At 38.0% G+C, this 13,516-nt stretch overlaps 1 protein-coding gene across 2 annotated transcripts in view; it reads right to left on the bottom strand.

Moving 5' to 3' along the window:
- Positions 1-9,567, bottom strand: part of MEOX2 (mesenchyme homeobox 2) — an 80,290-nt gene extending 70,723 nt beyond the window's left edge. Inside the window, exon 1 of one of the 2 annotated variants that reach the window (XM_075922291.2) lies at positions 9,380-9,567. In XM_075922291.2, the coding sequence (XP_075778406.1) occupies positions 9,380-9,386 (7 nt within the window). In that variant the 5' untranslated portion in view covers positions 9,387-9,567. Of the gene's footprint in view, positions 1-7,802; positions 9,027-9,379 lie in introns of those variants that run through there. The other variant, XM_006138324.5, reaches the window with a different exon arrangement.
- Between the last annotated feature and the right edge of the window lie 3,949 nt (positions 9,568-13,516).

The raw sequence follows: 13,516 nt of genomic DNA, 5'->3' as shown, positions 1-13,516 counted from the left end.
TCTCTACTGGGATCCATTCCAGAGTTGTTCTTTTGGATTGGTTTGGTATTAGTCCCCTCTTGAATGTCAGGACAAAAATCTCACTGTTCCTTCAACTTTCTTTATGTTCTGTGTTATATACATGTCCAACAGTTTTTAATATTTGTTTTCAGAAAGGACAAAGAATGAAACAGTGTTTTTTTTAGGAAATTTAAGAAAGAGACTAAAGCCCCAATTCCCCAAAATATTTATGCATGTGCTTAATACACACATAAATAGAGCTATCAAAGCCAGGGCAGCTGCTCACAGGATGAAACCCTAATCCTATTGGAGTCAATAGCAAAAGTTCCATTTAATTCAAAGAGGCCAGGATTTTACCTGCAAAGTGTGAAGATAAATGTTGACTTAAAACTTTGTACGGTGAAAGCCGTAAGCACTGAAAGTATTAGGTACAGTGGTAATGGATAAATTTCCAAGTGTATGTAACAGAGATGCTGCATGGCAGTATTTATTAAAGCCCTGTTGCTAAAATTAAAAGTAGGTATTGTAGATCAGAGAGAGTGGGGTCAGACAAAGGAACGCTGTACCTACATTGCAGCATAACCTGTAGTAATCTGTTTCAAATCTAATTTTTCATACTGTTCTTGCCATAAATAATATTAGTGAACCAAATTTTTCTCCAGTCCAAGAAGCAGCTTTTCAAAAAAGTTTTTTTGGCTTCCCTGTGGAGTTTCATTATCCACTGGATCTTATTGGGTTAGTAAAATGATGCTCTTCCATAGTAATTGAATTATTTGAATCATTCCTTTGAGACTTATTTCATCCTCTGTTGGGCTAACTATTTTTTTTCATCAGTTAAAGAGAAATGTAAATGGTAATGTAGGTTCAACCTACAAAAGAATTTTTTTTTCAGCTGAGTTTAAAAATCTTGAGCTTCTTGCTATTTTTCATATACTTGAAGGTCCTGTTTTCCAGTACCCCCAGGCCCATGTTGTTATCAATAAGATATCAAAGCTGGACTTGCTCCCTGTGAACTGAAGTGCAAGTCCCACCGACTTCAACGCATGTCAGGATGTGTCATTAAGTTTTCTCAGTTGTTAAGAACTAAAACATTTAGCTTCTGATTTTCAGGAATAGCCTCTATTTTTTGCACCTGCACATAATTGCAGACATATTGTATAACACTTGCACTTTCCAATCAGATTGTATAAGTGCTATAAAATGCATTCAAAATTATTTTCTCGCGCAATGTCTGAGGCCCTTCCAAAATTCAGAGCAATCTCCTGACCATTAAAGTCAATGGGGATTTTGTTGTTGACTGTAATGAGGAGAACTTTTTACCCTCAGGTCTTATTCTTTGATCTATAATGAGTACTGTATTATGTTAATGTACTGACTTTAAAATTAAGAGGACTTTGACATTTGTACAATGACATAATGGTGAAAGTTATTTAGAAGCAATTGTCCTTCATAAAAGATAAACATCACAGTACTTTACACCATTATTATGAAGTATGTACTGTATTATGAATTGTTTTTCACTCTATTAAACTTAATACAACGTATATGGTCTACATTATACCTGTGGGCTATGTCTACACTGGCCCCTTTTCCGAAAGGGGCATGTTAATTTCAGAGGTCGTAATAGGGAAATCCGCGGGGGATTTAAATATCCCCCGCAGCATTTAAATAAGTAAGAATAAGAGATCCTCCGGAAAAGGGCTTTTTTCCGTAGGATCGGGGCCAGTGTAGACGCTCTTTTCCGGCTTTTCTAAAAGCCGGAAAAAAGCGGCGGACATTTTTATTTAAATGCCGCGGGGGATATTTAAATCCCCCGCGGATTTCCCTATTACGACCTGTGAAATTAGCATGCCCCTTTCGGAAAAGGGGCCAGTGTAGACGAGCCCGTGATGTTTTAGAGAAGCTTTTTTTCAAAAACAGCAACAAATGAAACGTATCTATATGATTCACATCTTAGCTGTGAAAACAATATTTTTGAAGGGAGACAGACATTCAAGCCAAATCTGTCCCAAAATATAGATATGTAATATGTATGTATGTAACATGACCATAACTATAACCATGAGAAAATAATCAGAAAAACAAATATTCAGGCCTGTGGAGAACTCTTCCTGCAAAAAAACCTCATGATGTTGATGACTCACTGATGAACTTTTAGCTTCGTTCGCTTGAGCAAACTGAGTCCTACTGTGAATGTGCCACCTTTGAACATCTTGCCACAAGAGGATAAATGGCATGGGGAACACACACACTGTTAGCTAACCCAGTGATTCCCAAGGACTTCAGGTCTCCCGGAGTTTTGGACCAGAGCAAAAATTTGTTTGAGATCCACTACTAAGTTCATAAAAGATAAAACATAGGAATTCTCCAGGATTATTAAAGGGCAATATAAAATGCATAATTATTAAAATATAAAAGTGAATGTGATCACCATGCCTTTGAATTCAGGTGAAGGGCCCGACCCCACTCCGATTAGCTTCAAAGGGGCAGAATCAATTGCTTAAAGAACATGAATTATAAAAATGGCAAAAATTACTATTCTAAAATCGCAAACTAGATAAACAAATGCACATAAAACACTCTGGAGATTACAAACTATTTCCTATTTTATGTCTAATAAGAATCACAGTTTGAAAGAAAAATCCTAAAGCATACGTTCACATCTCAAGTTCTATCCTAAATTCTATGAACATTACAATTATACTCTAAAGAGGTTCTGTTAATTTGGGACTTATTCTCTAGTGCTAAAAGAAACAATATTTAAAACAAATATAGGTAATTTCAGATTGGCAATCTGTTCATACCATTAAGTGATACCTAAACTGATATCCAGTCTATTGCCATTGCTAGAATTAGTGTGTCAGTTATGCAATTGACATTCTTTTCAGCCCATTCCCAGTTTCTTGATATATTTTCACACTCCCTGTGTCTTTACTCTTTGTGAGTATGTATACTTCTCTGCCTCTATGACAGACCCTCATGCCTCTACGATATACCCTAATATTGCACTCCTTATGTACAGGAGCATTTTCGGTAACTTTACTTGTAAGACTCTGCATTGGCTAATATAAAATAAGACAAAATTACATAGTTCTGTTGGTGTATTATAGAAAACCTGGGACCTGATCCAGCAATGCATATGCACTTAACTATAAATAGTGGAACAACTCAAAAATTTAAGCACGTGCTTAAATGTTTTTCTGGATCTAGGCCTTGATATCTTTGTTTTTTTAATGGGAGTATGGGTAGTGTATATATGTTTGTACTTAAAATGAATCTTATTACATCTAAACAGATAGCAATTCAAATTAGATGGTATTACTGTATGCTATTTTCCATGCAGAGTTAATGCAAAGAGTTATGCTAAAATATATTAAACCTCTCATTTTCCTATGAATCAAATAAAATATATTTAATATATGAAAGATAAAGTTCTTTATTGTTAATTATACTTGCTGTGAGCAAAGTGAACATATTACTGTACATTCTGCCCAAAGAAACAATCCACTAAGTAATGCAATATGCAACACTAGTCTCTGATAAGGCATCATCTGTATTGTATTTCTCTTTAAAAAAGCATGATCATTCAATTTGACTTCAACACATTTGGTGCATGCCTCTCTGATTTGTATAACTTACATATTTTGACATTTTGCCTTCATGATAAGTGATGTTTTGATATTACATCCCAAACATAATTAACAAATTAACTCTTTCCAGATAAAATTTTCAGCCAATAGCATGTATTTCCCTTGCTTCTACTGCAGCCACGCTGAAAAGTATAGACATATTGATGAATCAGTTACACAGTCCTTTTGACTATGCGGGTGCAGCTCATTTTTCTTACTGAAATGTTTTAGAGAGCAATCAGAAGTCATCGAAACCAATGAATTCACACTATTTACAGTCATTCATCAAAATGACTTGCTTTGAAGTGATCATTTTTAGGCAGTACATTTATAATATTTAGATTTTAAAAGAAGTTTCTCTGAAGGCACATCAATACGGTAAATTTGTATGAGGGCATTTTGTGTTCATTTAAAAAATATAAATGGACATATAGATATATTTACATACATCAACCTTTCTGTAGATCTTGCTTTCTACACAGAATCTTTGTGTCAGGTGCGAACATATTTTTCATACTAAGTAGTATTTTAAAATGGCATTACACCATATCATTTCTTCATGTATTCACATTTAATATATCTTAATGTAGCCTAATCGATATCTCAATCTGTTTAGATTATTGTATATCTAATAATTATCCTGTAAAGGTCGCCACTAAAAAGTAGGAGCTTTTCAGATTTTTCCCATTGAAAGTTGGACTTCCTAAAATATTCAGAAAGTTAATTGTTTTCACATGAATCCAGATAACACTTTGTGACTACAAAGTGCGTCTGTGCTTACTTCTTTCCTAAAATCATGGATGTTTTAAGAAAATTTAGACACAAATAAGCTAATTTAAATGTATAGCTTTGCATTTATTACTTGTTTTATATCCTCTCTAAAATAAAAACTGCTATTTTACAATGTTGAAATTAAATCAGTTCAGAAGTCACAGGTAATTTATGAGAGGAAAAAATCCAAATTATACATCATGCAAGAATTCATATCATATAAAGCAACAACACATTTTAGAAATATTTTTCTTATTCATTGAATATGGCTTTCATCCATCTCTCATTAGCGCTCAAATACCCTGTCTGCATTCGAAAGAGCTAAATTTGTTTGCAACATACACCATAATGTTGTGTCATCTTGTTTTTATTAATGTTGTTGACATCAGAAATGTTTATTTGAATTAAATGAACTCACAATGTTTAAAGATTCGTGTGTATTCGTGTGCATGACTGGTTATAGTCTCACATTTGGGCCCAGGCAGGTTGAGCAGTATGTTGACCTGCTGCATCCAGGAAGAGATGACTAAGTGGTATTTCCCACTCATAATAATAAATCACAAATCTTTTATACAGAGTTGACAGTGTCTCCATATTTATGCAGCGGCTTATTCAACATTATCTTTAGAAGTTACTTCCCAGCCTGCGATCCAAAAATCAGACATTCTACCTAAGTAATTTCTAAGGTATATTTTGTCTTGCTTTCTATACAAAAAAGTTATTCCCCCTCTCCATTCACTTATGTACAGTTATATGAGACTTGAAAGAGCAATTTTTTGCTGAACCAATAAAATAATAATAGTAAAGATAAACACACACAAAAATTGTGCCTTCACTGCGAAATTTTCACTGCAATTTTATAAGGGTAAATAAAATAGCATTTTTTAAAATAAAAATAATGCATGTAGTTTTAATTGACATTGTGATGGTTTCTTGAGAATAGGCAACTGTTGAAACACTTCATGAGTTAATATTTCTGATGTCAACACTTTGTACTAATGAAAGTTGGATACTGCAAAACTGAGGTGGGCCTAAAGCAAATTTAGTTAAAAAATCTGAGATGTGTTCGGAGCATAAGAATATCCATAAAACATTCTGTTGTCTTAAATGATAAATAGAGGCATAGAGGTATTTCTCTAAATGTTCAGTAGTGCTTAATTAGATTCCGCTGATGCTATACCTGAACAGCCTCTTTGTTTACTTATCAGTTATTTACTTTAAAATTATAATTAATTTTAAACATTTACTAAATAACTTTAAAATTGGGGAAGATGGATAAATGTTCTCTAAATGATCAGTATTCAATAAAAGGTCAGTTTAAAAACATACAGCAATTTGATTCAGAAAATAAAAAGAATGATCCATCACACACATTCCTTTTTAAATATAGTGAAACAAACAGCAATTGCCGCTGGCAACTGCAAAAGTACACTGACTGACCTAAAAATGAGATTTGCTGCCATAAATTACACTGACATCAACTATTCAGTGCAGAAGTTCAGATTAAATCAAAGGGATGGGGTGGTAAAATATTGTGTCTTGTGGCTGAAAGCAATATTCTTCTAAAATAATGGAAGTATTTTGACTATTGCATCATTGTCTAAAGAGACTTGTTAGCTCAAGCCATTCAGAATACATTAAAATAGCTGATATTGTTTTCTGGGTACAAAAAGTTTTATACTATGATTTTTGGGGCTGTGTTCAGACATTGTCTTTTTAAGTTAACTCCGGACTTTGTTGTTATATCAGCATGATTGTGATTAAGGGCTCAATCCAATGCCCATTACAACCAATGGAAAGATTCCATTCACTTTAGCATAGAGTCCTACCTAATGCCTATTGATTTGTGCATTTGCATTGCAAAATTCAATACATGGAAAGCAACATCAACATGCCCTAGTATTAAAAACCACAAGTAGTCCTCTGGCACCTTAGAGATTAATAAAGCACAGATATGTTTTCATCTAATTTTCTACATTTGTAAATGACTGACAAGTTTACTGATTTCCCCCCTCACATACACAAGGCAACACAAAATTACTTCCCTTGAAAAAATCAGGTAAAAAAAAGTCTAATATTCCTCATACCTCACATGATCAATGTTGCATGTTTTCTTTAAAAACACAAGAAGGTTTAACTGCAAATAAACTTCAAGTGTCTATGAATGACAGATTTTTATATTTTGGATAACTTTTTTCAGCCTATCTAGCAATAGAAAGTAAAATCCTACAAACCTATCCCAATTTATTGTAAAACATTCCTAATGTAACTGACACGGAGAGCCACAAAGAAGAAAATATAATGTAGCTGCAAAAAGCAGTTTAAAATTTCTATCACTTTTAAAAACTTAATTAATGGCATTTCAAGTTTATCAAGGTCATTGTTCCAATTGTGAACTTCAGTAAATATCTAGAAAATCCTTTCATTTACTCTTCACTAGTAGAAAACAGCTTTGTATGTCTGCTCTTAAATTTTCAATATTTGGAATGCTGGCCTATTTGGCTACCAACTGCATGTATCTAAGTATGTTTTGCAAACATTCAGCTTACATGTACAATGGAAATGTCACCAGTTGCAACTACTATATTGCCCCTGGATCACTTGTCTTTTGGTAATATGGGATTTTTGACAGTTTCTTTTCCCACTTTGAAAACTCACATCTGTTCAGTTGTGGCATATAAAACTCAAGCATCACCTTTCTCCGAGGGACTGCAAATATGCATGTCCTGAGTCACATTCTGAAAAACCAAAACCGGTGCATCAAAAGTATAGCAAAGCCCAGACAAATGAAATGAAATGAAATGCTAAAAGTTGTAAAGATGGGATTCCCTACATGGTGATCTATAAATTCCAGTTCATAGCCCATAATAAATTACATTCTGTTTTATATACACACTGCCTAGAGACGCGCCCTCCAATGCAGGACCTACTTAGAATTCACAAGAAAAGTTCCAGTTCTAAGGAAAAGTTTCCACAAGACTTGGGCAAACGCTCCTAACTATGTTCAACTAGCTCAACTGGAGAAGTGGGGGGCGGAGAGGGAGAGAAGGAGCTAACTTGGGAATCTTGAAACGGAGGGGACGGAAGAACCACAATACCAGATGCTAAATACTAATCAAACCTACAAACATTTCCCCTCCTGACCGTAGGCAAGGGCTCGCAATCGATTTCACGGTCTACCACGTGCTCCCTCTTCCCCCTGCTCCTGCTAAACTGGCTTTAGGATGGAGACTGACTTTGGAGAGCAGCTTGCGGTCCGCACAGAAAGGGGCTAGCGCAGATCCTTGGCATAAGGGAAGCCTTAACGCGAGGAAGTCCCTCCATCAAGCCCAGGGTTTCTCTCTACAACCCCCTTACCCCCCTCCCCACATCCAAGAATAGCAAAGGGGAAGAAGCTTTTACCTGAGCTGTCGCTTTTCCTTTTGCCGGCTCTCTTCTCTGTTTCTACTGGGGACAGCGCCTGCCTGCCATAGTCCCCTGGGGCACACGCAGCCCCCGTCGGGGTATTGGTGCCCAAGCTGGAGGAGTTTGAACACAGGCCTGGGGGGCTACTGCCCAGCTCCGGTGGACCCCCCGAGTCGGGCTGCAGGCAGAGGCTGTGCCTGGCCGCGGCGGGCGGAGAAGCCATCTGAGGAATGTGCCAGTTCGTCTGCAAAGCCTGGTGCTGCTGCGGCTGCTGGTGGTGATGGTGGTGGTGGTGGTGATGGTGGTGCCCTCTGTGGTGCTGGCTGGCAAACATGCCCTCTTCGCTGGGGTATCCCGCTATGATGCACGAGGAGGAAGAAGTAGACAGCTCGGGATAGGACATGTGGTCAGATCTTCCATGCAGGGCGAGAGAAGACTGGGAGAAGGGGTGCAAGCCCTGCGCGGTGGCATGAGGGCTGCGCAGGCAGCCAAAGAGTGTGTGATCCATGGCATGCGAGTCTCGGGTTCCAGGCAGGAGCGGCTAGGAAGGCTCCAACTCACCACCCTTTGTCAACTTTCACTGTAAACAGATAGGGCTGGGTGGTGGGGTTTGGTTGTTGTTGGTTTTTGGTTTTTTTTTTTTTTTTTCCAAAACGGCAACGACACACTTTGCAGCAGCGCTCAGATAATCCAGGTCTTTCGCCCTAGCGGCCGAGCTGCGCTGCATGCAACACACACACACGCACACACTCTCACACACGCACACACAAACATCCACACACAGGCGCGCGCGCGCACTCGCCCTCGAGGAGTTCTCTCAGAGCTCCTCAGATGTCAAGCAGTGGGAGAGGTTACAGCCCGGAGAAGGTGGTCCCAGGGAACTGCGGGAAGGGGGAAACAGCGCGGAGAGGTTATAAATACAGTAGTGTGTAATGTGAGCCGGGGGCCGGCTTAGCAGCCCGGCGCTGACCACATGCAAACTCCCTCCTAAACTCCGGCGCAGTCACCCCGCCGAGCCCTGAGAAGCGGCCGCCCTGAAGGGCAGCTCATCCCTGCCTGACACAGAGACGGTCCCCCCCGCCCGGGGGCCCTGCTGTGCGCAGGCCCGGGAAAGCCGCGGGAAAGTAGAAGGGACACTGTATGGCACCGTGCACTCCTCCTCCCCGCTCTCTGGCGCAGGCGGCTAGGGCCACGCTGCACTTCCAGACTCTAGGTAGCTCCGCGCGGCCCCACGCAGGTTTGGCGAGCCAATGCTTCCCCTTCTGTTCCTCCTCCTCCCCGTCCATTGCACTTCGCAGCTAGACATGGGCCCGCTTGAACTCCCACCCCCCATCCTGATCCTGGACAGTCGCTTTCTTGAATACAGTGTTTCCTGATGAGCCGTGGTGTTTGGGGGAAGGACAGGTGGAGGGGGTTGTCCCTTTCCAGAATAAAGCGTCCCTATTCCCCAAGAGGAAGGTGGTGTGTGTGGGGGGAGGAGGGCAGGCAAGGCCGGGGGTGTATAGGAGAAGGCAGCTTCAAACCCAAACTTACAGGCATCCTCACCTGCAGCCCCAGGTGTATTGCCCACTCACCTCCCATTCGCCTTCCTTTGGCTGTTCCTCTCTAAAGTGCAATGTTCCCCTGAAACGATCAGCGCTGCGATCAGTCACAGACCAATGATCCGTCCCCCGAAAGGCGCAAAGCGCCGAGAGGACAGGCAGCGCGATAGCGCAGTGAAACAGCGGCAAATAACCCACACCGGCGCGCTGATTAATAAATGACAGCCACAGACATGTCACTGACCCGGCGCGTCTTCAGCTGCAAAGTCTGGAGGGAAAAAAAAGAACTGTAATAAGCACCGCTACTTCTGCACTTGTGCTTGGGCGCAACTAGACCTGAAAGGCGAGGGCGGTTATTCTAAAATAAAATGACCAGCAGTTAATGAGCTGCAGAAACAGGTCAATGAAAGACAACCGTCCCCTGCTTTCTGCCCTTTCAAATCACTATCTCAAACCACTTTCGGGGCTCTGCAGCTGGAAGTTTGTTTTGTTTTACTTGGTTGTTGTTTTCATTGTCTCAGGTGTCTGGACAATTTTAAATATGCTCTTGAAATGGCTGACGGAATTAATGCTGACAGCGAACATGACAGTCAGTTGGTTTAAATGAAAGTGTTATTGATCAACAATCAAGTGATGATCAGTGTCATAAATATTTTCCCTTTCTTAAACCCCAGTTCCTCTCCTTGCCCCCTACATTTCGAGACCATTTGGTTCCTGCAATTTCAGTCTAAATTCTTGGGTCCATGTGTGAAAGATAAAATGAATGTCAATTGCTATTGGAAAAAAATCAGGAATGGAATGAGATTCGCAAGACCTAGTTTCTTAAACGGAAATTGAGCTCTATTTTGTGGGAAATTAGTTTTGCAGACTTTCTTAAAAAAATCTAAAACTTTTGTTCAGCAGCTGCTCCGCTTTTCCCTGCAGTTTCAGGCTGAGCTGGAACCTGCAGCAGTCTTTAAACGGTAAGATTTCTTCCCCTCCCCCTTTTCTGAGATCTAAAGTTTTTTTAAAAAAAATATTCTTAAATCCGGTTGCTCTGTAACAATGCTGTTTGAAACTTGTGGTGTCCAGAACCTTGCTGCTGGTGGGACGGTACACAACTTGGTATTTCTTCAGGAAAAGGGGGGGGGGGGATGAAATATACAATTACCACACGGATGAAATGTTTGTCCTCTTCATAGTGCCGTATCGTTACAATGTGAGCTCTAATATTATAGGAGGAATACAAAGAAAAAGCAATGGCTACACTATGTTATTTGTTTTGTTAGTTCCCAGTGCTGTGAAAACAGGCGTGCGGTCCATAAGGTATATCCTCAGATAGGACTCATGAAATAATAACCGAGAAACGTACAAAGAGTAGAGCTTTGGGTTTAAATTGTTTTGTGAGGTAAGTCAAGTAAAGTTACAAGACTAGTCACAGAGGCAGTTTTGGGTTTTTACACTAAACAGGAATAAACAGTTTGCCCTGAAATAAGCAGTTGGAACTAAAGGAGTTTTGTTTCGGGTAACTTGAAAATAACGGTCAAGCACAGTTCCCTTTCATCTCTAATAGGTACAGCTTCCCTTTGCATGCCCAATGATTGGGCTGAATGCTCTTTTACAGTGTCAGATGTTAACTGCATGTCCTGAAGTTTCTTACCAACCTGTTCCTGTCAATCAGTCTCTGGAAATGTGGAACGGGGAGTCTTGAAGGGAAAAAATAGAAATACAGAGAGGGAGACCGACACAGTTTGAGCCATAAAATATCTAAGCAGCTGAAAAGAGGTTAGCAAAATTATTGTTCCAGATCAAATGCAATATGAAAAATGGGTTTTTAATTCTAGAGGTTTGAGGAACACTGGTACAATTTCTCTAACAAAAAGCATATAAATGAAGCACAATACCAGGGGTGGAAAAAAAGGAAGATTAAATTTCCAAAAGAAACAGAAGCCAGAGCCAAATAGCTTTGGGGAGGGGGGCAAGAAGAGGAGGCTCCAAAAGGTGAAAAGAAGAATAACTGAAAACTCATTAGCTGTCATACAATTACGCTTTATTTCAGAATCAATCATGATTATTGGTGACTAATTGTAGTTAATTTTTTCTCTCCTAATAAATATATAGTTCTAAAACAAAGCGTTACAATTTTTTACATGTTCTTGTTGGAAGCAAACAAGAATGTACTTGCTTCGAATGAAAATATAAAATATTTTAGGCCATTATGACTCACTTTTAAAAAATAAAATTAAACACAAATAATCAATTTTAAAACAAATTAATAATTGACAAAATGTACTGAAATTTATCAGTAAATAGAAGGCATTGCCTAACAAAAAATAATGTATAGATTTATTACTTAGTCACTTCTCCAATCTTCCAACTTCAGTTAAGAATATTTTAAAATTAGGCTTGGACATTCTAATGTACAACTTTTCAGTGAAGTAATTTTGTGAAGAAAAATATTAATGATTAGTGGACTTCTGCATTATTGGTTGGATTCATGTTATAGTTTTTATATTGCATAGTTAATGTATATGTCTGAAAAAATGAATTAAGTCAGTGCCACCAATTAATCCAAAGGATTAATGCCAGGAGAAACAGAATGTTTTAGATGTTGTTTATGCTCTTCTGAGGAGGTTAATACTTTCATTAAAAAATATATTTTGATTTACTGTAAAAAAAATTATATGATCCATGACCCAGATGAGTGAACATAAAATTTATTTTGCATCAACCTCTAAACTTCCATACAGAGGTTATATCCATTATCTCAATGAATATTTAGGCTACACTGATAATTTTTCCAATGATGATAAATCTACTATTAATTGGGAAAGTATCACACTTGCATAAGGCTGCTGTCTATTCATACTTACCAGTTACAGTAAGATCTGATACATGGAATCATTTTAGGGACAGATCCTTTCTTGATGTAACTTATCCTGGTTTCATTAAAGTCAATGGAGTTATGACAATTTACAATATCTGTGGATCTGACCCTTAATGTCTAACCATAAAGTTTAACAATTATTTCAGTTTATTTTAGCAATAGATTTTATTGCACCCAAGGGTTATCAAAGTGAAATGTCTTTTATTGTGCTGTATATGTTTACTTATCAATGTAGTTTTTCACAGCAGCTTGGTCAAGGAGGACACCATTATTTTAACCTTACAGCAAATACATATTTGCAACAGATGTTAATTTTCACGGGGGGGGGGGGGGGGGGGGGGAATCTGTCTAACTCCGACAGAAGCAATATTTATCTGCTTATATTGATCCCTGTCTGGCAACAAAGAACAACAGATATAACGGATGAAATAATATTACCATTAATGAATACATAAAGATGCTGTATTGCCTATAACTGTATCTTTGCTCATAAAAGGAATAATGTGTTGATGGGAAAACAAGTGAATCCCTGCATAGAGTTGAAAGGGGATAAAGATTACAGTTAGCACTCATAAATCTAGAATTCACTTTACATTTTTCATTGTACCTAACAGAAAAGGTAATTTTTTGCTAAGAAAATGCCACTTCCATAAACCACAGCACATGATCTCAATATTGTATTTTGGGACATATTTGTGGTACATTTTACCATTAATATTTCTATGTACGATAATATAACACTTATCAGACAATTTTTGGGGTGGAAAAAACCAAAAGCTTTCTACGAATTAAAATATCTGTAAAACCATGGAGCATGGCTCTGTTCCATTTCCCTTATAATTTTCATGATCTCCAAGCATTCATATTTTTAATATTTTAATCTCACCAGCGCTTTAGTATTTTATATAAAAGCTGTGCAAAACTGTAAGTCCCCCTCTGAAAGTGATTTGCAAATTTGTATTAAATCATTACCAGTATAATCCATTTAGTGAAGCAATATGTCTTAATTTTTTAAATTTAAAATAAATTTCTTATTTAAAAAAATGTGAATCCTTATGTATCAAGAACATCTTCACTTCATGGTTTGTAATTTCTTTGTTGTTTAAATAGTCATTTTTTTGCCAGGCATGCTCAAAACTAGTCCTTTTAAAAATAGGGATGGGGAGTTTGTTGTTTTTTAATTGAATAATTGGTATCAAGCATTATTGTACAAAACAATATTATTTTATTTCCAGATCTATACATCTTATTGCAATTTACTGTTTGATTTGCTCTTTAGCATTATCTTAGCTCTGAATTGAGAA

This window comes from Pelodiscus sinensis, chromosome 2 (genome assembly GCF_052426305.1).
Source record: "Pelodiscus sinensis isolate ZL-2025 chromosome 2, ASM5242630v1, whole genome shotgun sequence".
Lineage (NCBI taxonomy): Eukaryota > Metazoa > Chordata > Testudines > Trionychidae > Pelodiscus > Pelodiscus sinensis.
This window is presented reverse-complemented; position numbering and strand designations above follow the sequence as displayed.